Source organism: Phyllobates terribilis, unplaced genomic scaffold, assembly GCF_046119375.1.
Source record: "Phyllobates terribilis strain yellow unplaced genomic scaffold, ASM4611937v1 Scaffold_1__5_contigs__length_1240528914, whole genome shotgun sequence".
Classification (NCBI taxonomy): Eukaryota; Metazoa; Chordata; class Amphibia; order Anura; family Dendrobatidae; genus Phyllobates; species Phyllobates terribilis.
This window is the reverse complement of record NW_027362761.1, coordinates 813,613,724-813,639,919: the sequence shown is the minus strand read 5'-3', so window position 1 is coordinate 813,639,919 and position 26,196 is coordinate 813,613,724. Positions and strand designations below refer to the sequence as shown.

The window sequence follows — 26,196 nt, the reverse complement described above, 5'->3', positions numbered from 1 at the left end:
CAACTCCACGATAGTTTTTTGGTGGTTTTCTTATTACTGCATTTATTGTGCAGTAAAAAAATAACCTGCCATTCTGATTCTTTAGTACGATTACATTGATACCAAGCTTGTGTTGTATTAGATTTTAGTAGCGAAATAATTCTGAACTTTGTAACAAAAAAAAATCCATTGCTCTGTGTCGCCATTTTCTGATACCCATAAATTGTATTATTTTTCTATCAAGGGACGTTTTTTAGCTCACCAAGTTGATGTTTTTATTGATATCTATTTACGGTACATAAGATGTATTCATTGCTTTTTATTGCATTTTTGGTGGGGGTAGTGCAGAGACTGAAAAAATAGCATTTTTTTGTATTTTAATTTTCTTTTTTTTTTATACCGCTTAATGCATGGTTTCAATATTTTTGTATTTTGACAGATCAAGCTTTTACTGACACAGCGTTAACAAATACGTTTATTTTTTAATTGTTTTTATTTATTTATGAACTGGTAAACCTGATAACTAATATTTGTTTTTGTTTTTTTACTTTTTTTTGTTGCCTTAGGGGATTTGAACCTGTGATCATTTGATTGCTGGCACTTTATTCTACAGTAATTTAGTATAACAGTATATAATTTGACTTTCTCCCATGAAGCCCAGCCACAGGTAGTTGGCTGCTATTGTAACTCATCAGCACTGTGCAATCACATTGCGGGGGTGCTGATGGGTGCCAGTGCACGCACGCACTCACAAGCAAGTCATTTAAATAGTGCTGTCATTTATTGACAATAGCATTCAAATGGTTAAACAGCAGCAATTGGAGCTGGCTCCGGTTGTTTCAGATACAGGTAAATTCCGGCTGTACAAGAGAGTCGGCATCTGCTGCAGCGGGCTTCTAAGCTCACTCCATGAATCCTCTGCTTCCATATGACATAATCTTATCACTATGGCAGGTTTCTTTTTCTTTGGTGATATGTTCCCTTGAAATGTATTGGACAATGGCATAGTTTTCTTTTTAGTTTCATATTTAGAATGCATAAACATATACTAAAATAATACTTGGATAATTGCATGCCAAACTGTGCATCATGGGATGTGGGATATCCGCTAGCTCAACCACCAATCAACGCTCCATATGCAAGTCTGGAAAAGGTAAGCTGACATGTTTTTCGAATCTGAATCTATTTAATCAGGCGCACAAACATTACACCCTCTAAGTCTCCATCATTTAAAGGGGTTGTTCACTACTAGGACAAACCCTTCTTGATCTAAATGTTTGGCCCCAATACTTTGCTACTTTGTGTGGCAAAGTGCTAATACAGTTGTGCTCAAAAGTTTACATACCCCGGCAGAATTTTTCATTTCTTGGCCTCGTTTCAGAGAATATGAATGATAACAAAAAAACTTTTTCTCCACTCATGGTTATTGGTTGGGTGAAGTCATTTATTGTGAAACTACTGTGTTTTCTCTTTTTAAATCTTAATGACAACCAAAAACATCCAAATGACCCTGATCAAAAGTTCACATACCCTGGTGATTTTGGCCTGATAATATGCACATGATTTGACACAAATGGGTTTGAATGGCTAGTAGGGTTGAGCGAGTATGTTCTGTTCCGAGTATGCTCGGGCCGAGCTCCGAGTAGTTACAGCTGCTCGGTGATAAGGTTAAATCGCTCCCGTGTGCATGATTTGCAACTGTTTGACAGCTTTATTACATGGGAGGAATGTGTAAGAAATAGACATTCCTCACATGTAATAAAACTGTCAAACAGTTGCAAATCATGCACACGGGAGCGATTTAACCTTATCACCGAGCAGCTATAAATACTCGGAGCTCGGCCGGAGCATACTCGGCGAAAGGGTTAATAGAACATACTCGCTCAACACTAATGGCTACTAAAGGTAACATCCTCACCTGTGACCTGTTTGCTTGTCATCAGTGTGTGTGCATAAAAGCTGAGTGAGTTTCTGGGATCCAGACAGACTCTTGCATCTTTCATCCAGCCACTGACGTTTCTGGATTGTGAATCATGGGAAAGCAAAGTAATTGTCAACTGATCTGCGGGAAAAGGTAGTTGAACTGTACAACACAGGAAAGGGATACAAAAGAATATCCAAGGAATTGATAATGCCAGTCAGCAGCGTTCAAACTGTGATTAACAAATGGAAAATCAGGGGAGCTATAAAAACCAAGACCAAGACAATTTCGGCCACAACTGCCAAAGAATGCAAAGAAAAACCCACAAACAACATCAGCTGAAATTCAGGTCTCTCTGAAAACTAGCGGTGTGGTTGTTTCAAGATGCACAATAAGGAGGCACTTGAAGAAAAATGGGCTGCATGGTCGAGTCGCCAGTAGAAAGCCATTACTGTGCAAATGCCACAAAGTATCTCGCCTACAATATGCCAAACAGCACAGAGACAAGCCTCAAAACTTCTGGAAATTGAACTTTTTGGCCACAATCATAAACGTTACATTTGGAGAGAGGTCAACAAAGCCTATGATGAAAGGAACATCATTCCTATAGGTAAGCACGGAGGTGGATCGTTGATTTTTTGGAGATGTGTGAGCTACAAAGGCACAGGAAACTTGGTAAAAGTTGAAGGAAAGATAAATGCAGCACGTTATCAGCAAATACTGGAGACAAATTTGCACTCATCAGCCCGGAAGCTGCGCATGGGGCGTACTTGGATGTTCCAACATGACAACGATCCAAAACACAAGGCCAAGTCGATCTGTCATTGGCTACAGCAGAACAAAGTGAAGGTTCTGGAGTGGTCATCTCAGTCTCCTAACCTCAATATCATTGAGCCACTCTGGGGAGATCTCAAGCGCGCAGTTCATGCTAGGCAGACCAGGAATTTACAGGAACTGGAGGCTTTTTGCCAAGAAGAATGGGCAGCTTTACGATCTGAGAAAATAAAGAACCTCATCCACAACTACCACAAAAGACTTCAAGCTGTCATTGATGTTAGAGGGGGCAATACACGGTATTAAGAACTGGGGTATGTGAACTTTTGATCAGGGTCATTTGGATGTTTTTGGTTGTCATTAAGATCCAAAAAGAGAAAACACAGTAGTTTCACAATAAATGACTTCACCCAACCAATAACCATGAGTGGAGAAAAAGTTTTTTTGTTATAATTCATATTCTCTGAAACAAGGCCAAGAAAAGAAAAATTCTGCCGGGGTATGTAAACTTTTGAGCACAACTGTATTTAACCCCATTCTAGAACCTTGAAAATTAAGACTAAAAAATTATGTCACAGCAGAAGTGAGTGGCATTGAAATAGAATTTTAAATGTATAACTCCTAAAAAGCCTATTAACCCAATAAAACTATATCTGTCATGATGACCATCTATCCTACGTGTAGAAGAGTATGGCTGAACACGTGATAACATCTCATTATAGTGATAGGGTAACGAGTTAATTTTGTCCATTATGAAGGTGGGTTATAGGAAGTTTCGCCCCCAGCAGTTCGCCCCCAGCAATTTGCCCCCAGCAGTTCGCCCCCAGGTACATTTTGCCCCCGCACATTTCGCCCCTATCATTTCGCCCCCAGGAAGATTCGCCCCCGCACATTTTGCCCCTGCACGTTTCGCCCCCGGACCGGGGCGAACTGGGGGCGATATGTGCGGGGGTGAAATGTGCGGGGGCAAAACATCCTGGGGGCCAAATGCTGGGGATGAAATGTGCGGGGGTGAAATGTACCCGGAGGCAAACTGCTGGGGGCAAATTGCTGGGGGCGAACTGCTGGGGGCGAACATCCAATTCCCATGAAGGTGTTACAGCAAAACATCCAGGTTTTAGGATTCTATAATCTTTCCCTAGTTCAGCCTAGATGTCTCTTTCCTGGCCCATTTCCAGAATATCCACCCTCCTAAGAATGACCCAGTCTGGTGACCTGACCCTATGACCCTATAATGCTTGTTAATTATCCCGATGCATTTCATCTTGAGAATTAATCCAGAGGATCCTGTGAGCTGTTATGTTTTAGTAGTCTAAATAGTGTCTAGGATGTTCAGTTAAAGAGAACATTTATTTTTTCTCACTGCATGTATAGTACCACCATATCCTGCAGGTCTCTTTGTCACCTTTTACATCAGTACTTGCACATAGTGAGGCTCACACAGGATTTACAAGTACCTAGGATCCAGCACTGTAAGCCAACAGTTCCCAGTCGCTGGGCTGCTGTGCAATCTCTGCACCCAACATTGCTGTAATAATATCGGAGTTGTGATAATTAAAGGGAATCTGTAACCAGATTTTTGCTACCTCATCTGAGAGCAGTATGATGTAGACAAAGAGAAGCTGAATTCAATGATGTATCACTTAGTTTACTCGGTGCAGAAGTTCTGACACAATCACAGCTTTTAGATTTAGCAATCCAGCCGAGCTGAGAAAGCTAACCCCACCCACACCAGGCTCTGTATGTACATTGTCTATTGACAGTGAGCTGCTTATCACAGGAGTGGGCGGAGTTGGACTAGCATGCATACACTTCTGTAGCTGCTGTAGTCCAACAATGATAAAACCTTGATTGTAAGTAAACAACAGCGCACAGCCTGACATGTGACACATCATTGAAATCTGTGTTTTAACCCCTACCTCATGCTGTCCTCAGATTACATAGCAAAAATCTGCCACCAGATTCCCTTTAATCTAAATTACAATAGACTGGTCTGTAATTGCAATAAAATATATATGTTCTAAAATGAAAAGTAGAAACTGTAGCAAAATCATTTTGCAATTGGAAAATCTAGAATAATTTATTGGCTCTGGCAAGCAACTTGTTAAAAGAGAATCTGTCATCAAGTTTTTGCTATGTAATTTTAGAGCAGCATGATGTAGGGGTTGAGACTCTGATTCCAGTGATTTGTCAATTACTGGGCTATTTCAATAAAATCAGCAGGAGATTATCACTACTGGACTAGGTGTCTTGTGCCTTCTAGTCAACTGCTTTCTGAAACTCCTCCCTACCACTGATGAGCAGCTTTCTGCCAATGTCCAGTGTACACAGAAAGCTGCCAGTCAGTGGTGTGGGAGAGGTTATACAGGGCTCAGCATTCTGAGCACTGCTATATCTGCAGCTGAAACAGTGATTGTATCAAAATGACAGCATGCAGATCAGCAAGTGACACATAGCTGGAATCAGGGTCTCTGCCCCTGTATCATGCTGTTCTCAGATACATACCAAAAATATGCTGATGGATTCCCTTTAACTGCTGCATGTGGATAGATATGTACTTTCTTCATTTTCATGTGTAACTTAAGTTTATTATGCTACCTCAGCACTTTAATTAATACTTTATTATCATTTCCATATATAACCTTTTTTTAATTATTCCAAAGCTCACTCCATCACACAAGGTATGATTATATTATCATTATTATTATTCCTATATGTTTGTATATACAAAATCGCTAGAAACTATTGCTGTGTGTTTCAATTCACCGGGGGCAGTCATATATTGACTCTGTTTCAGAAGGTTAACATGTCATTTATACTAAAAGTGTCAATAATTAATTATAATTACATATGTACATGGAATATTAACCCAAATATAAACCCTTCAAAATGTCATATATGCATGTACCTATCGCTTAACTAGCATGACTATAACTGGTATTTAGCACCATGGTCATGATGCCATCCATTACAGATGTGCTATTAATATGTAGCTCGTTCACAGGGTTTTGTTTCTGATGTATTCTGATAGAAAAAAGAAAATACTTTTGTACTTTTTCTACCTCGTCATGGCGCTTTGTATACTTCTACGCAGAAAACTACATAGTATATGTATTAACCAGTATCTGATATAGTAAGTAATGTCTAGTTTGTTATACAGCTGTAAATATATCTACTAATTTATGTACTAGTTTTACATGAAATGCATTGCAGCTACTTTGGTTAGAAGCTGCTAGGGTGAATGATAATACATTTGGCTGTACTTCTACAATGTTAGGCATTTGGAGTCTCTGTCACAAGGCTTCAAATATGGCTCCCCTGAAAATCTGTGGTCCTATACTACACAGAGTGACTGCAGACTTATTGATTTTGACTGGACAACCCCTTTAAACCTTACACTTTTTGTATTTTTTAAATAGACTGACACTGAATTTAGAAATATTTCAGAATTGAACATACTCTTTATTTATTGCCCAACAGGTCCAACAGCACCAGCTGGAATGGGTATGTTTACCATCAACTGAAATTATGGAAAAGTTTTCACTGTTTTTGTCTGATTTCAGAAATGCTTTTATGAATGGATGGGCAAAAATTCCCACAGATACACTCTACAATCTTGACTTTGTAAACCTGGCTTGATGAACATTTATTATAACACATTGATTATGTTGGTTTCCTACTTATCTAAGAAATAAACCAATGAGACAAAACGATGCAAAGAAAATATAGGTGGAAACTTTTTAAAGTTCACCCCTTTAAGCAATAGTATACATTACCAGTTTCTGTTTATTCCTTTCTACAGCTTTCAAATCAGCAGTATTAATACAACGCTGGTACCGTCGCTATGTCGCCCAATTGGAAGTTAGGAGGAGATGCACTTGGAGTATCTTTCAATCAATAGAATATACCGGAGAGCAGGACCAAATTAAGGTAATTTTCTCTATTCCAAAAATTTATTTTTTGTTAAACTTTTTTTTTTTACTTTTAACACGAGAACATTTGGAAATAACTTCCAAATCTGTCCCTTTAAGTTGATTTATATTTCTTTTCTGATAAGTGTTAACATTTACTTCTTAAGTCCAATTAATGCTGTGATGACCTAGATTTACAGGTATGATTTATTTACTAGAACTTAATCTTATTAACAACACATTTCTGAGCCCGGATTACTGGGGAAGATCCGTAGTTTGATTCAGCTAGTGTTTCATTATTATGACACCTTTGCTCAATTTTACTGGTTAAAATTGGGAAATGAGTTTTATATAAAAACAGCAGGAGGACACTCGGTAATTTTAAGATTCAGAGAATGGGGAAATAGGGCAGTTATCATATTAATAAAAGTGATCTCCATTGGGCATAGAACTAATATTGTAGGATATGAACCTCTATAGACATATTTTCACCTCATCCCTATAACCACAAGCTGGGAACCAGGAGCCTTTAAACATACAAGAATATATATTATATATAGCACGTTTGCCATCTTGTAATTATTCCAATCAAAGAAATCCAACGACCCCCATACATATTAGACTAATGTCAGTCGAATTAGATGATTTCAACCAGTTTGACCAAGCATCTAATGTGTAATTTGGCCAACTCTCCCCCAATTTATTATGTCAGGGTAGATAAGAATCCAGTATGTCTGATTTAGGGCTGCTGATCCTTTTGTTCCCTAATAGATTACCTGCCACCAGACATGTCAACTGGTAGCACTCGGCAGAGCAAGCACTACTGTGTTTGGGAAAGTTGGACAAGGTAGCTGGTGGCCGAACAATCAGCTGAACCATCCTTCAGCCAACAGCTATCTAAACTGTATGGGGGCTTAAGACCCCCATATACATTAAATCAATTGTATTTGGATGAACCCACCGATTTCGAAAGGACATGACGACCATATAATGAAATAATATGTCATAGGACAGAATAACTGGCCAGTTTGGATTCAAATGCCAATCTCTTAGTTCTACCAGGTGATAAGCTGCTGCCACATATATATGAAAGATGCTTACTCTCCTCTACCCATTGAAAGTCTAGCTGAGCATTCATGTATGTACATTGTAAATACTTTTATGCCCAAAATGACACAAGTATTCTCAGAGTGATAACTTTATTGGCTAACCAGAAAAAAAAAATATATATATATGCAAGGTTTCAGAGCACAGAGGCTCCTTCTTCAGGTTATATTGCAACAGTGAGAGAGAATAAAAAACCTCCTGGAAGCATACATCTCTAGCTCTATATGTATGCTATTTCATATAAGCCTTAAAGGAACGCTAAGCCTAGGCTGAGCCCGCTGTACATGTTACTGTTATAAGGACACAATGTTGGGTATTGTGGCTTTCAGTATTTTGCTGATATTGGGGGTAGCATGGCTGAAACTATAATGGGTACAATAGACTGAAGGCACCCGGGGTCCTATGGCTGATACTTTATTAGCACTTTTTGTTCCTAGTGTGCCTGAAATAGTTTTTTATATATGGGAACTCCTAGGGTACTCTATCTTTCAATTTTCTGGTTAGCCAATAAAGGTATCACTCTGAGAATACTTTTGTCATTTTTGGGCATAAAAGTATTTACATAGATTTTTCTGGCTAACACGTTACCACAATATAACTTTGTATTGTACATCATGTATGTACGTTGTGTGAGAAGAGACAGTCAACAGCTATTAAAGGTGTATTGGCACCTTAAAAGAAGTCTCAAAGACATACTGAATTTAGATTGTGAGCCCCAATCGGACAGTGATGATGATGTCTGTAAAGTGCTGTGGAATTAATGGCGCTATATAAGTGAGTGAAATAAATAAAAAGTGTCTATTCTTGGTTTAAAGGCTATGTGCCCACTATGCAGAAATGCTCTGGATTTTTTCCTGAGCGTTTCTGCATCTCCCTGGCAGAAAAAAACACATGCGGATTGTACATGCGGATTTTACATGTGTTTTCCTGCCAGGGACAAGCGGATGTGAAGCGTTCTTCACTTGCATTTCCGCATGTGGGTGTCAAGCGCTTTCCAAGAGATTTTAGCATCACTTGGAAAGTGCAAACAGCATGGATTTATATAGTGTGACCGAGAGAATGTTTAAAAATAAAAAAATAAATGTATACTTACCCTCCGATGGCCCCCGAGACTTGCTGCGCTCCTGTGCTGGCTGCCGGCAGATCGCGGTACGCTGTACTGAAGGACCTGCCATCACATGACTAAATGACGTCAGCGCAGGTCCTACAGATCGGCCCGCGATCTATCGGCAAGCACAGGGAAGGAGTCCGGGGGCCGTCGGAAGGTGAATATAATCTTTATTTTTTATTTTATTCTTTTTTTTTTACAGCTTTTAATGGTACTCGGGTCCGGAGTAGTGTCTCCTGTCCTCCACACCCGGGCACCATCCGCACATTAGAACGCGCCAATTACGCAAGTACAGATGCAGTGATGCGTAATCCATGCGATCTAATTCAAGTCAATGGCGGCGAAAACGCAGTACTTCCGCAAAATAATTGGTAGTGCTGCATTTTTTCCGCAATGATAATCCGCAGCGGAAATTTCCGCAGCATGTGCACAGCACATGTGGATTATCATTGGGGAACATGGCAGGCCTTCTACCATGCGTTCTTTAAGCGTTTCTGCAGCGTTTTTGCCGCTGCGGAAACGCTTAAAAAAACGCATCGTGGGAACACAGCCAAACAGTCATTTTGTACTGACAGACTCCTTTTAAGTCAGCCCACCACCATTTGTCCCGGCTAATTTTACTTCATCTGATATTCTCATCATCTGCCAAATTATATTTATTTTATTGTTTGCTTGTTTTTGCAGCTTTATGATTTCTTCAATTTCCTAATGGATCACTTTACTCCAAACAACAGCAAGGAAAGTAAGTATCTCTTCAGTTTTCCAAAATATATATGATATACAACAAACTTCAAAAAGTTTCCATAATAGAAAACAATGCAGCATATTTAGTACTCCTGAATAATATTTAGACAGTGTAAACTTAGGGCAGTCTAGAGATGGGCAAAGATTAAAACAGTGGCTCATACTGAATAATAAACTTGGTGCATCCTCATCTATGATACATATGGAAATCTGAAAGCATTCAAGTAATGTGATCTATAAATAATTGAAATGCCAGTGTTGAATTTAAAGTGATAAAAAGCCCCTTTAATGCCCATTACATACATATTTTGCTTGTAGTATTTTGTTGGTGCATATTTGAGAAATCCATCCTTGCAGTTTTATTCTCAAGTGCATTGGGGCAGGCAGTGCACTACCAGCTATGCTGTCCAGTCTTTCCATTCACCACCGCCGGCCTCCTATCTTTGATTGACAGGTGACTCTTCTCGCAGTGTGCAGGTGCTGTCACTGCACAGGCTCGTGTCATCAGAAAAGGTAGCACATGTGCAGTGAGCTTCTACTGATGTCATGAGATCAATGGACCGGCTCCCACAACTTAATTAGGAGTAAACTGCTTGTGCGCTGTCCCTTCTAAAAAAAACTAACCCGGGCAAAGACGGCACCTGCGCAGAGGCTCATTATGATATTGTGGGAGCAGGCTCATTGATCTCACCGCATAATTAGGAGCTTCAAGGATGGATTTCTCAAAAATGTCCCACCTAAATACTACAATCAAGGTATGAATGTAATAAGCATTACAGGGGCTTTACACTCATGCCTTTAGTTAGGGATCGAATATTCTGCTGAAAGATCCTCTTTAATTTACAACTCATTGCATTTTACTAAAAGAGGATAACAGTGATACATAAATTAAGCAAATATTATGTAGGTAGAATCTATACTTAACCTAGGTATATAGGTAGAATTATTAGAACATGTACTGGACTCAGCATACGAGTATATTATATGTCATTACATAATAAATACCTCTGTGATATCTCAAATGAAACAATCATAGGTGACATATATACGCCTGGACCATCAAAATGGCTGACCATTCGGAAAATACGTACAAACTAAAAAAGAAAAAACCGAAAGAATCGGTCATAAAGTAAAGTCAAGACTCATTGTGTAAATAAAAAAACCTTTATTTCCAGACAATGGTTAATAGTGGCACTGTAAACCAAAAGTGCACACACACAATAAAATAAGAACATATAAAAATGACATACCAAAGTGTAGGCTGTATATAACAATACACCACGAAAAGCAAAAACTCCAGCAGTAATTCTATCATTGTAAGTCTAGGGCACAGTATCATTATATTGATCAGGTAATAATTAATTAATTTGTGTTCTAATTTGTACATACAATATACCACATGGGAAAAAAACTCAGAGAAACATTACACCAATAGATATGCAGACCCCTAAGGGAGTAAATCAGTGTATATCTATATTCCTATGTGGCGAAACATCATGCAGATCCTACATGAAGCCATTCATTAAACTGCTTGTATGTGTATGACCAAATGTAGTTGCATAAGTAGATTGTATATGTATGGTGGCCTCATTACTATCCTGAGACAATATAGGTCATAGAGGAAAATACAGTAGAAGTAATGAAATCTATGCTGGGATTAGCCAGATATATTCCTGTCAATTGTTCATGTCAGGTTGTCATAATACTCAATCAGTGAGGGCATAGCATCAAACTAAAAACACCAGATATTCATGTCCACCATGATAGTTTGCAGCGGAAACACTAAAGATGAAATACCTGGTGATCCATGGTTCCATGTGTTCTATTGGTAGAATCTATACTTCAGAATTTGCTACATATAGTTAACCCCTTAAGCCCCGCGGGTGGTTTGCACGTTAATGACCCGGCCAATTTTTACAATTCTGACCACTGTCACTTTATGAGGTAATTACTCTGGAACGCTTCAACGGATCCCCCTGATTCTGAGATTGTTTTTTCGTGACATATTGTACTTCATGATTGTGGAAAAATTTCTTCAATATCACTTGCGTTTATTTGTGAAAAAAATGGAAATTTGGCGAAAATTTTGAAAATTTTGCAATTTTCAAAATTTTAATTTTTAAGCCCTGAAATCAGAGCGATATGTCACACAAAAGAGTTAATAAATAACATTTCCCACATGTCTACTTTACATCAGCACAATTTTGGAACCAAAATTTTTTTTTGCTAGGGAGCTATAAGGGTTAAAAGTTGACCAGCGATTTCTCATTTTTCCAACAAAATTTACAAAACCATTTTTTTAGGGACCACATCACATTTGAAGTCACTTGGAGAGGTCTTTTTGACAGAAAATACCCAAAAGTGACACCATTCTAAAAACTGCACCCCTCAAGGTGCTCAAAACCACATTCAAGAACTTTATTAACCCTTCAGGTGCTTCACAGGAATTTTTTGAATGTGGAAGAAAAAAATGAACATTTAACTTTTTTCACAAAAATGTTAATTTAGACCCAATTTTTTTTATTTTCACAGGGGTAACAAGAAAAAATGGACCCCAAAATTTGTTGTGCAATTTCCCCTGGGAACGCAGATACCCAATATTTGGGGAAAAAACACTGTTTGGGCGCACGGCAGGGCTCGGAAGGGAAGGAGCGCCATTTGACTTTTTGATTGTAAAATTTGCTTGAATAATTAGCGGACGCCATGTTGTGTTTGGAGAGCCCCTGTGTGCCCAAACTTTGGAGCTCCCCCACAAGTGACCCCATTTTGGAAACTAGACCCCCCAAGACACCTTTATAGATGCATAGTGAGCACTTGGAACCCCCAGGTGCTTCACAAATTGATTCGTAAAAATGAAAAAGTGAAAAAAAAAACACTTTTTCATTTTTACGAATCAATTTGTGAAGCACCTAGGGGTTCCAAGTGCTCACTATGCATCTAGATAGGTGCCTTGGGGGGTCTAGTTTCCAAAATGGGGTCACTTGTGGGGGAGCTCCAATGTTTGGGCACACAGGGGCTCTCCAAACGCAACATGGCGTCCGCTAACAATTTGAGCCGATTTTCCATTCAATTTGTTAGCGGACACCATGTCGCGTTTGGAGAGCCCGTGATGTGCCTAAACAGTGGAGCTCCCCCACAAGTGTCCCCATTTTGGAAACTATACCCCTCAAGGATTTTATTAAGGTGTATAGTGAACATTTTGAACCCAGAGGTACGGCACAGAATTTGTTTACATTAGGTCATCATATTGAATAAGTTGTCATTATTCTTGAGCGCAAGTGCTCGCTACTTGAGTTTGCATCGGGTACTCAGGTATGCACCATGTACAGCGTGTGCTCGAGTGACATGCTCGAGTCCCTGCTCCGCATGTTTCACGGTTATTAGACACCCAAAAAAAAACATGCGGGGATCGCTCGTGCATGGCAGGCAATCCCCGTAAAGTTTTTTGGCCGCGAAGCATATGGGGCAGAGACTCGAGCATGTCACTCAAATACCCACGATACTCAATGCATACCAGAGCACCCGATGCAAACTCAAGTAGCGAGCACTTGCTCTCAACACTAGTCGCCATATCGTCATCTTTTTTTCTTACTTTTGAAAAAAATCCCAGCCCTAGCCCTAGCACAACCCTAGCCCTAGCACAACCCTAGCCCTAGCACAACCCTAGCCCCAGCACAACCCTAGCCCCAGCACAACCCTAGCCCCAGCACAACCCTAGCCCCAGCACAACCCTAGCCCCAGCACAACCCTAGCCCCAGCACAACCCTAGCCCCAAACTCAGCCCTAACCCTAGCCCAATCCTAACCCAAGAGTTTATTTTTGACGCCGTTCCTTGTGCGGTATAAGTGATTAGACGACTTTATTCTTCGGGTCGGTGTGATTACAGCAATGCCAGAATCATATGGGGTTTTTATGACTGACAGCTGTCACACACTAAAAGACGCATTTTTTGTAAAATCTAGGTTTTGCATCGCCATATTTTGAGAGCTATAATTTTTCCAGATTTTGGCAGACAGTCATGTGACGGCTCGTTTTTTGCGGGATGACTTGACGTTGTTATTGGTGCCATTTTCAGGCACGTGACATTTTTTGATCGCTTTCTATTCCGATTTTTGGGAGGCAGAATAAACAAAAACCAACAATTCAGGAATTGTTTTTTTTTTTTTTTTTTTTTATTCTGTTCCGCGTGTGGTAAAATTGATGAGGTAGCTTTATTCTTCGGGTCAGTACGTTTACAGCGGTACCACATTTGTATCATTTTTCTATGTTTTGGCGCTTATACACAATAAAAGCTATTTTATAGAAAAAAATATTTTTTAGCATCGCTTTATTCTGAGAGCTATAACTTTTTTATTTTTCGGCTGATGAAGCTGTATGGCAGCTTGTTTTTTGCGGGACGAGATGACGTTTTCAGCGGTACCATTTTTATTTATATGCGTCTTTTTGATCGCGTGTTATTCCACTTTTTGTTTGGTGGTATGGTGATAAAGCATTGTTTTTTGCTTCGCTTTTTTTTTTTTTTTTTTACCGTGTTCACTGAAGGGGTTAACTAGTGGGACAGTTTTATAGGTCAGGTTGTTCCGGACGCGGCGATACCAAATATGTGTACTTTTATTTATTTTTTTTATAATAATATTTATTGATGGGTACATTATATTTTTATTTTTGGTGTATTATTTTTTTTATTTTTTTATAATATTTTTGCACATTTTTTTTTTTTTTTTCCACTTTCACACAGTTTATTACTTTGTCCCACTCTGGGACTTTCACTTTTTTTTTTCTGATCGCCTGCATGGCACAGGAATGAAGCACCATTCCTATGCCATGAAGGCTGTCAGAAGTGCACATTGTGAAGATTGCTTGGAGATGCACTGCGCATGCCCAAGCAATCTTCCTGCTCTCTGGTGACCCGGATGTTGTCATGACGACATCGGGTCGTCATGGCAACACCCGGGAAGCCTTTGCAGACTGCGCTGGAAGCCGGAAGAGGAGGTGAGTATCGCTGATCACCTCCCCTTGCCCCCGCAATGCCGCGATCGACTTCGATCGACTTCGATCGCAGCATCGCGGGGGTTAATGTGCTGGGAGCGGTGCAGGACCGCTCCCTGCACATAGTACCGGGTGTCAGCTGTGACAATCAGCTGACACCCGGCGGCGATCGCGCCCGCACAGCCTGTGTGCGCGCGCGATCGCCATGACGTACTAATACGGGTCTGGCTCTTAAGTCCCAGGGCACAGACGCGTATTAGTACGTCAGATGTTATTAAGGGGTTAAAGGGGTTGTCTCACAAACAAAGTACACATTAATCCATAGATTTTGGAATAAAAATAAGTTTCACAATTGGATGTGTTAGAAAAAATGTTCCTGTGCTGAGATAATCTTATAAATGTGCCCCTGCTGTGTACTGTGTAATGGCTGTGTCTGACTGTGCAGGAACATGGTCTGATCATACCACATCTCCTGGGCAGGAAGCAAAAGAGTATACAGACATTACAGCAGGGGATCACAGCTGATTCTTTATGTGAGGAAAAACATTTCCCTGCCTATTTAAAAACATGTTTTACCTCACAGAGAATAATTTGTGATCCAGTGCTGTAATGCCTGTATATTTTTGCTTCCCCCCTGCCCAGGAGATGTGGTATGATCAGACCATGTTCCTGTACAGTCAGACACAGCCATTACACAGTACACAGCAGGGGCACATTTATAAGATTATCTCAGCACAGGAACATTATTTTATTACATCCAATTATGGAACTTATTTTTGTTCTAAGATCTATTAATTAAAGTGTACTTTGTTCGTGGGAAAACCCCTTTAACTACTAAGCAAAATATATCGGCAGCACAAATTTTCTCTCCTGTTCCTTGGCTATTTGTTCTAATTTCAACTGCAGAATCTGCCCAAAATTCTGCATCAAAGTATAGTACAATGTTTGTGTATGTCATTTTAACTAACCCTAATCTCTTACAGCGTTAAAAATCCACAGATGATTCACATGCAGATAATATTGCTGATTTCGAGCCTGATTTCACAGCAAAAATCTTTAAAGGGGTTGCTTACTAAATTTACCTAGTTTAATAATGGGTTCATGGTGTTTCCCACTGTTCTCCTGATTTCCTCTTTTGGCTGGGGCCAGGGCCGGCTCCAGGTTTTTCTGGGCCCCGGGCGAAAGAGTCTCAGTGGGCCCTTTTAACACATACACGATTCATGATGCACAGATACGGCGGAGAAATAAATATAAATATATATATATATATATATATATATATATATATATATATATTTATTACACATGGCCCAGCCTGCCCCCTCATCCTTCACATACGCAGACATATGCACACGCACACACGGTACGCAGACATATGCACGCGCACACACGGTACGCAGACATATGCACGCACACACACGGTACGCAGACATATGCGCGCGCACACACGGTACGCAGACATATGCGCGCGCACACACGGTACGCAGACATATGCGCGCGCACACACGGTACGCAGACATATGCGCGTGCACACACGGTACGCAGACATATGCGCGCGCACACACGGTACGCAGACATATGCGCGCGCACACACGGTACGCAGACATATGCGCGCGCACACACGGTACGCAGACATATGCGCGCGCACACACGGTACGCGGACATATGCGCGCGCACACACGGTACGCAGACATATGCGCGCGCACACACGGTACGAAGACATATGCGAGCGCACACACGGTACGCAGACATATGCGCGCGCACACACGGTACGCAGACATATGCGTGCGCACACACGGTACGCAGACATATGCGCGCGCACACACGGTACGCAGACATATGCGCGCGCACACACGGTACGCAGACATATGCACGCGCACACACGGTACGCAGACATATGTACACATACAGACATACACAGATAAAACAGACAAATATATATACACAGTCATATACACTGACATTCACATACATGCACTCACACAGACCCATTACTAATATTTTTAATATGGGGATTGGGGAAGCCTCACTCACCTGTCCCCGGTCCAGTGTCCTGTCCAGCAGCTCCTCGGGTATGGGGCAGTGCAGGGCCCCCGGCGTGTCACAGACTTCATGGCCCTGGAACATCAGAGGGGCCCACTTGCGGTCGGGTCCGGGCCCCTCCCGCCCATCTGTGCAGGACCTCCGCTCCGACGGTGTTTGATTGCCGGCACTCCCCCAGACATGGCCGCGCGACACACAAGCACAATTAATGGTGCAGTGCCGTCGACCCTGCCGTGTCATTACTAGCAGACACAGCCGGACAGCGCGCGGCCATGTCTGGGGGAAGTGCCGGCAATCAAGCAGCGCCTGCGTCCCTGAACAGGTGCCGAGGAAGCGGCCAGGGCCCCGACAGTGAGTGGGCGGGTGGGTGTGTGGGTCCGGCCCCGACAGTGAGTGGGCGGGTGGGTGTGTGGGCCCGGCCCCGACAGTGAGTGGGCGGCTGAGCCCCTCTGATTTTCCAGGGCCATGAAGTCTGTGACACGCCGGGGGCCCTGCACTGCCCCATACCAGAGGAGCTGCTGGACAGGACACTGGACCGGGGACAGGTGAGTGAGGCTTCCCCAATCCCCATATTAAAAATATTAGTAATGGGTCTGTGTGAGTGCATGTATGTGAATGTCAGTGTATATGACTGTGTATATATATTTGTCTGTTTTATCTGTGTATGTCTGTATGTGTACATATGTCTGCGTACCGTGTGTGCGCGTGCATATGTCTGCGTACCGTGTGTGCGCGCGCATATGTCTGCGTACCGTGTGTGCGCGCGCATATGTCTGCGTACCGTGTGTGCACGCGCATATGTCTGCGTACCGTGTGTGCGCGCGCATATGTCTGCGTACCGTGTGTGCGCGCGCATATGTCTGCGTACCGTGTGCGCGCGCATATGTCTGCGTACCGTGTGTGCGCGTGCATATGTCTGCGTACCGTGTGTGCGTGCATATGTCTGCGTACCGTGTGTGCGTGTGCATATGTCTGCGTATGTGAAGGATGAGGGGGCAGGCTGGGCCATGTGTAATAAATATATATATATATATATATATATATTTATATATTTATTTCTCCGCCGTATCTCTGCATCATGAATCGTGTATGTGTTAAAAGGGCCCACAGAGACTCTTTCGCCCGGGGCCCAGAAAAACCTGGAGCCGGCCCTGCCATGAGCTCACATGACCTAACTAAAGGGAAGTATACTATCATTTTCCAGATAAAATAGAACAAGTATATAAGGTTATATTAGCTAAATTATATACTGTATGCATTGGGGAACTAGTAACAAGCTGAATTTAAAAAAAAAGAACTGAAATGGCTCAATATGTCTTATGTAATTCTTTAACCTTTGTTAAGGGGACTTTATCTGCCGTATGTTCACTGAGGAGGAAAACCTAAAAGACACTGAGCTAGAAAAATACTGTGACTTCAAATCAATTGAGGTGCCAGTGTCTTACACAGGTCCACAGCTGACATTTCCTTTAAAGCCTAGTCATGCAGCGGCCTTAGTAGAAGCTTTCAAAAAGAAGCAAGTAAGTATAACTTGATCACCTTATTTAGTAAATCATTTGATGGGTGTAAGATGATTCATTAGTATTAACTATCTCTGTGCAGGGTTGGACAGGCCCACCGGAGTACAGGCCCACCAGAGTACTGGAGAATCCTCCGGTGGGCCCTAGCTTCTTCTTCAGAAGAGTTCATAATGCAAACCTTGCAGGTGCTATGGGGCTCTTGAGTGGGAGAAAAGGGTGGGCCCTCAAAATCAAATCCTCTGGTGGGCCCAATGTTCTTCAGTCTGACACTGTCTCTATGTCTAGTTTTTAGACCGTAGTGCACTTTCAAAATTGAAAGATAGAGTACCCTAGGCGTTCCCATATATAAAAAACTATTTCAGGCACACTAGGAACAAAAAGTGCTAATAAAGTATCAGCCATAGGACCCCGGGTGCCTTCAGTCTATTGTACCCATTATAGTTTCAGCCATGCTACCCCCAATGTCAGCAAAATACTGAAAGCCACAATACCCAACACTGTGTCCTTTCAACAGTAACATGTACAGCGGGCTCAGCCTAGGCTTAGCGTTCCTTTAAGGCTTATATGAAATAGCATACATATAGAGCTAGAGATGTATGCTTCCAGGAGGTTTTTTATTCTCTCTCACTGTTCTTCCTAGTAGCAGCTCCATGCACGTTATGTATTGCATCTCTTACATGAAACAAGGAAACGTCTCAAACTGTTACCAAACATAAAGCGAGTAACAAGCAGTTACAGCAAGGAAATCACTATATGTGGTAAGAGTTTTTGTGTATTGTCATGACTAAATTAAATATTACTTGTCACAAGAACTGACCCATTATCTCATTACTAATCATACACCGCCACATGATTGCCTATGTCTACAGTGCCTGTACTCAAGCCTGAATAATTAAATGTCAGGGCAGTGCCTGATACATACAGTCCTCTCATCTTCATCACTAAATACAGTGCAATACCCCCAGAATTTGCCATAAATGTCTGAAAGATGTGGGTCCAATCTCTGGGAACCTAGAGATTTGTCTCAGAGGTAGGACCCACATCTTTTATGGCATATATTGTGACTAAGATGGTAATAACCATTGAAGGTTTAAATGGAATAATCAGAAAATGTCATCTTGTTTAAAGAAAATCTAATACTAGATTTCATAATATAAACTGCGAAGATCATTATATAGAGGTCTTAGAACTGACGAGGCTTGTGTACTTACTTTGAAAATGAATGTCATAGCTATGCAGTCCTTTTAAGACCAGCTGGAGAGTGAAAGAGCCTGATTCCTAGTTTATTCAGCAAAGCCCTATCTGTGCCTACACAGTCTGATTGAAGGCAGCTGTTTGTGCTCAGCAGTATAAGCTTATAGCAGCATGGGAGAGGGAGAATACTGAAGAGCTTATGCTTATAAAACAGGCTAGTTGGGGTAATGTTCAGGAGCAGGGAGGAGGGACACTGAGGAGTCAATTATGTTAGGTATAGTGGTGCTTGAAAGTTTCTTAACTCTTTAGAATTTCCACATTTCTGCGTAAATTTGACCTAAAACTATGTTAGTTTTCACACAAGTTCTAAAAATAGATAAAGAGAATGATCCAATATCACATCTGTGAGTGGCAAAAGTATGTGAACCTTTGCTTTCAGTCTCTGGTGTGACCCCCCTGTGCAGCAATAACTACATCTTATCATTTCTGTTGATTAGTCCTGTACATCAGCTTGGAGGAATTTTAGCCCATTTCTCCCTACAAAACAGCTACAACTCTGTTATGATGGGTTTTCTCCCATGAACTGATCACTTTGGGTATTTCCACAACATTTCTTTAGGATTAAGGTCAGGACTATGACTTGACCATTCCAAAACATAACCTTTAGGCTATGTGCCCACGATGCAGAAATGAAGCAGAAATTTTCCGGAGCATTTCTGCATGTCCTTGGCATGCTTTACACCCGTTTTTGATGCGTTTTTACTTGCAGATTTGCCATGCGTTTTTCAAATGCATTGTATAGGCAAATCCGCATGGGGAAACGCACAAAGGATGGACATGCTGCGTTTTTTTCTGCACCTAAAATCCGTTCAGAAAAAATCCTGACCATGTGCACAGAACTTGCAAAATGTCATAGGAAGTCATGGGATAAGATGTGCAATGCGTTTCTGGTGCATTTCCGCACGGAAAAAAAACACACAAAAAAACGCACCAAATCCGCATCGTGGGCACATAGCCTTATACTTCTAATCTTCAGCCATTCTTTTGTATGATGACTTGTGTGCCTTTCTGCAAGAACCACATTCTCTTGATGTTCAACTCATGGACAGAAGTCATGAAATTTTCCTTTATAATTTGCTGGTCTAATTCAGAATTCATCGTTCCAACAACCATGTCAAGCCACCATTTCCCTCTTGCAGCAAAAAAGATCCAAAATTTATGCAGAAATATGGAAAATTCTGATGGGTTCACAAATGTATAAGTAGCACTGTTGATGGAGACTGAGTTTAATGATTATCCAGCTATTCTGAAATCAAACCTCAAAGTAAATACATCAGCCTCAACAGGTTTAAGAGATTTATTTAATATTGTATGCAGTTTGTATTGTGAAATCTGTCAACATATTATCTTTAAATCAGGTTTTATTATAACATACATTAATTTTTTCTGCTTTCGGTGGTTTGGCTTACCGACTCCACACAGCCCTGCAGTTTTAACTCTGTAATGCTAGCCTTTTGAAGTTTATGTTAAAGTTATAATAACACTTTTACATACAACACTCATTGTTATTCGTTGTGCATTTGTATAAAACAGTTGTACTATGTCAGCATTCTGAGTTTTCATATTGATGTACATTACCACTATTATTGAAATACTATTGCCACTACAATGAATATCCTTTGACCATTAGAGCAGACACAATAGGCTGACAATGTAAATTTTTCCATGTAGACCGATGCAGGGTTTGCAACGTTTAGATAGGCAGGTTAGTGACAATTCTATTATATTGTTACAGGCCTAGATAAGGCATGATAGTAACATTATGCACATTGATATTTTCCATAATTACTGAAGGCTAAGGCTAAGCATCACGTACTTGAGAGTGGATTGCCCTATGACTTTTCTCCGTAAAATATCTCCCTTTCATAGTAGCATCGGCCACAAAAGCGCACCCCCTCCTCGGTTGTCTACAATTGCCAAAACTGGTATTTCCAATGTGGCCACCCCAGGGACATTTTTAAAAAATATACAGCATTTAAAACTAAACATAAAATGGAAGAATATTATTTTTTTCTATTCTACATGCTTACATTTATAGGATTCTACTAAAATGATATACATGAAAATTTTCGTTTAAATAGAACCTGTCAGCACGATTTTGTAAAGTTAAAGGGGTATTCCCATCTCCAAGATCTTACCCCAATATGTAGTAGGTGTAATAATAATAATATTACCAAATACTCCCAATTACATACAATACAGACCAAAAGTTTGTACACACCTTCTCATTTATAGATTTTTCTGTATTTTCATGACTATGAAAATTGTACATTCACACTGAAGGCATCAAAACTATGAATTAACACATGTGGAATTATATACTTAACAAAAAAGTGTGAAACAACTGAAAATATGTCTTATATTCTAGGTTCTTCAAAGTAGCCACCTTTTGCTTTGATGACTGCTTTGCACACTCTTGGCATTCTCTTGATGAGCTTCAAGAGGTAGTCACCGGAAATGGTTTTCACTTCACAGGTGTGCCCTATCAGGTTTAATAAGTGAGATTTCTTGCCTTATAAATGGGGTTGGGACCACCAGTTGTGTTGTGCAGAAGTCTAGTGGATACACAGCTGATAGTCCTACTGAATAGACTGTTAGAATTTGTATTATATCAAGAAAAAAGCAGCTAAGTAAAGAAAAACGAGTGGCCATCATTACTTTAAGAAATGAAGGTCAGTCAGTCTGAAAAATTGGGAAAACTTTGAAAGTGTCCCCAAGTGCAGTTGCAAAAACCATCAAGCGCTACAAAGAAACTGGCTCACATGAGGACCGCCCCAGGAAAGGAAGACCAAGAGTCATCTCTGCTTCTGAGGATAAGTTTATCCGAGTCACCAGCCTCAGAAACCGCAGGTTAACAGCAGCTCAGATTAGAGACCAGGTCTATGCCACACAGAGTTCTAGCAGCAGACACATCTCTACAACAACTGTTAAGAGGAGACTTTGTGCAGCAGGCCTTCATGGTAAAATAGCTGCTAGGAAACCACTGCTAAGGACAGGCAACAAGCAGAAGAGACTTGTTTGGGCTAAAGAACACAAGGAATGGACATTAGACCAGTGGAAATCTGTGCTTTGGTCTGATGAGTCCAAATTTGAGATCTTTGGTTCCAACCACCGTGTCTTTGTGCGACGCAGAAAAGGTGAACGGATGGACTCTACATGCCTGGCTCCCACCGTGAAGCATGGAGGAGGAGGTGTGATGGTGTGGGGGTGCTTTGCTGGTGACACTGTTGGGGATTTATTCAAAATTGAAGGCATACTGAACCACCATGGCTACCACAGCATCTTGCAGCGGCATGCTATTCCATCCAGTTTGCGTTTAGTTGGAATATCATTTATTTTTCAACAGGACAATGACCCCAAACACACCTCCAGGCTGTGTAAGGGCTATTTGACCAAGAAGGAGAGTGATGGGGTGCTACGCCAGATGACCTGGCCTCCACAGTCACCAGACCTGAACCCAATCGAGATAGTTTGGGGTGAGCCGGACCGCAAAGTGAAGGCAAAAGGGCCAACAAGTGCTAAGCATCTCTGGGAACTCCTTCAAGATTGTTGGAAGACCATTTCCGGTGACTACCTCTTGAAGCTCATCAAGAGAATACCAAGAGTGTGCAAAGCAGTTGTGTGACGCTCAAAAGCCCTATCCTGGGAGATGGGGACTCGGAGCCGGGTCCTGTGTGGTAGATGGGGTGCAGCCGTGGCCCGCACCCGCTCCGTGCCCAGGGCCGTCGCACTAGAAAAAGGATGGTATGGGCTTATCCGGGTTGAGTGGCTGATCTCGACTACGCCACCTGTGGCACCTGGTGAAGGCCACCAGCGCTGCTGCAGTCCGCTGAGGCATGGTGTTATCGCAGCCATGGTTGTTACTACTCCCCACAGGCGGAGCAGGGCCTCAGGGCAGAGGGACAGGAGGAAGGGGGTTGTAGTCTAGGAGGTCTGGTGCTGCGTAGTGCGGTGTATTGCAGAATAAAGAGTCCGGAGGCCATAGGGGTTAACTTCCAGGGTTTTTACTCACGATGGAGATGGCAGTAGGAAGGAGTCTCCCTGATCCTCGCGGAGTTCTGCGGTCACCAGAGACGGGGGGTGGGGTCCGACAACCTCCGAGTAAGTCCAGTGTTCAATCAGGACCCCGCATCAGAGTGCTCCTAGACTTCAGACCAGATCCTTTCCTGTCTGTGTGCGTGTAGATAGCCCGGGTCTCCCTCTGAACTTCTCTCAGAAAAAGGGTACGGGTGGCAGCTCCGCTCCTTCCGATACCCGGTGGGATCCTCAGGGCCTACCGGACTTCCCTGACCAGGACGTAGAGTAGCAAGGTCAGGTGTCGGGGGCCGGTACCCCTCTTGCAGCCGGAATCCCTCTGAATAAATCAGGTTGGCGAGGACAGGTGGCGTATACCGCTCCGTCTGCATCCTCCCTGGGATCCATTTGCGGTGGAGCTACACTCCTAAGCTCCGGGCCTTCTTGGTCATGGTCCTTGACCGGGCTGAGACATACATTGTCTGCAGCCTGCCCCTCGACCCAAGGCCGGGGTATGAGGGCTGTGTCTCCGTCCTCTGCAGGTCCACACAGGATCCACGCTCAGGGAGGAAGGCCACGTTCCAAGAACAGTCAGAGACACAGTCGAAGAACCAAGAACCAAAATGGCTGTGGATTAAATATGGAATTTAAAGTGTCACTAGAATGTGAATCCTCCACCCTCACCCACTAATTGGTTCCCCAGTCTCCCGATTGCCAGCATGGGCAGCACCTAGTGCCTACTAGCCCCCTCTGGCGGGAGAAGTGTGGTGTTGGATGTGGAGGTAGGGTCCTGACCATCGCACTGTTCTTACTTCAGAGGAGGAACACCACACTCCATTAGAGAAGTGCAGCATCCCTGTGGCGGTCGAACCCTCAGGGGCGCCACACAGTCATCAAAGCAAAAGGTGGCTACTTTGAAGAACCTAGAATATAAGACATATTTTCAGTTGTTTCACACTTTTTTGTCAAGTATATAATTCCACATGTGTTAATTCATAGTTTTGATGCCTTCAGTGTGAATGTACAATTTTCATAGTCATGAAAATACAGAAAAATCTTTAAATGAGAAGGTGTGTCCAAACTTTTGGTCTGTACTGTATGTAGTATAGTTTTTCTGATTCGCTATGTCTCTTTCCTCATGTGCAGGACATTGCAGGACCTTAGGTATCCATGGTTATAACTACAAGCAACTAGGTGTCACTATATCAGTGGTCGTAACGATGGATACCTAAGGACCTGCAATGCCTCCACATGAGGAAATAGACATAGCGAATCAGAAGAACTATACTACATTTCTAACTGTAGGTATTTGCTAATATCATTATTAAACCTATTACATATTGGAATAGGATCTTGGAGATGGGAATACCCCTTTAAGTAAAGACATGGCTGTAATGGCGGTTTAATACTAATTATATTGATACCTTTGGTGAAGAAATCCGCTTTGCAGTTTTCTGCTAATTAGATTTGGGTGCACAAGGGCGGGACTGTGCACTGGGTCTTCTTCCTGCCTGTGATTCTCAAGCCGCCCCCGTTGCCTCTGATCTTTGATAGAGCTGCCTTCACTATTTGAAATCTCAGCAGTGTCCTGTCATTCAAAGGTCGACAGGAGGAAGGTCTGAGGAATTACAAACAGTAAGGAGAATACCTACATTACAATCCGGCCCCTGTGCACTGAAATCTAATTAGCAGAAAACTTCAAATGATGATTAAAGCGAACCTGTCTCTGTCTGTCTCTATGATGAGGAACTTACTTGTGTTTCGGGGCGGCCTGTGGACAGGTCTTTTGTTGCTGATTAGTCCTAGAGCACCAGGATAAGACCCGGCCTACAGTCCCATCCCGGAACACGGGCATATCATTAACTCAAAACTGCAAACACTGATTACACAAGAACCACAAGACAGATTTCTTCACCTCAGGTATCATATTAATCAGTGCAGCAGCCCCAACATGACATTGCCTGGAATTTACTTAGCAAAATCCTGCTGACAGGTTCCATTTAAAGAAGAACCACAAAGTGGATTTCTTCATCAAAGGTATCAATATAATCAGTATTGCAGCACCATTACAGACATTTCTTTACTGTACATTACAAAATCGCGCTGACAGGTTCTCTTTAAATGTGACCCTGCTTCTATTTTCCATATCCTCTAACATATCCCTCATTACTACTACTTTGTTGCCTTTTACTCTTGTACTATTACATACTATCCAAAGTGGGAGAATTTCTGGGACTCAGGTACCAGAGTTGCAGTCTGTGCATATATAAGTAGAATGTAAATGTCATATGTAGGTCAGGTAAACTAGGGCAGTCAGTTCAGATATATGTAGAACTCTTTATATTAACCTGTATCTTCTCTTTTATCAAGGAGACCTGCATGGCAGATTGGATGATTTGTTTCTGATATTTTACAAGGTGTGCGGTAAAAACAGTTTCTTAACTCTGTGTTATCAACAGAACCATCATGTTTTCATAGTCATTAAAGGGTTACTCTATCCATATGATAGGTGATAATTTAATGATTGCTGGGGGATCAACTTCATTTGCTGACCATGGGGCAGTCAATTGCAGCCAAGCACAATGCTCAGCTATTTTCTGCAATCCCATAAACAATGAAAGGAATGGTGGATGAGCATACGTACTTCCATTCAAAACTGGGCTCTGTAGAGCCCAGGTTCCAGAGCCCCATGGAAATTATTGAAGCATGATAGTCAGATACTTAATATGAGAAAACATTACAGTTTTTGTAATCTATGAAACTTGGTATAAAGGCACAGTTGGAAATCCCAGGTACTCGTTTCGAAGTTTGCAACAGGGCTTCCACCTGCCA

General features: G+C 41.8%; 1 protein-coding gene across 1 annotated transcript in view; it reads left to right on the top strand.

Moving 5' to 3' along the window:
- The first annotated feature begins 1,068 nt into the window (after positions 1-1,068).
- The window catches only part of PPEF2 (protein phosphatase with EF-hand domain 2), a 104,796-nt gene continuing 79,668 nt past the window's right edge, over positions 1,069-26,196 (top strand). The window contains exons 1-7 of the mRNA XM_073655213.1: positions 1,069-1,132; positions 6,155-6,178; positions 6,477-6,604; positions 9,485-9,542; positions 17,921-18,096; positions 18,740-18,854; positions 25,735-25,781. Of these exons, the coding sequence (XP_073511314.1) occupies positions 1,069-1,132; positions 6,155-6,178; positions 6,477-6,604; positions 9,485-9,542; positions 17,921-18,096; positions 18,740-18,854; positions 25,735-25,781 (612 nt within the window). The remainder of the gene's footprint in view (positions 1,133-6,154; positions 6,179-6,476; positions 6,605-9,484; positions 9,543-17,920; positions 18,097-18,739; positions 18,855-25,734; positions 25,782-26,196) is intronic.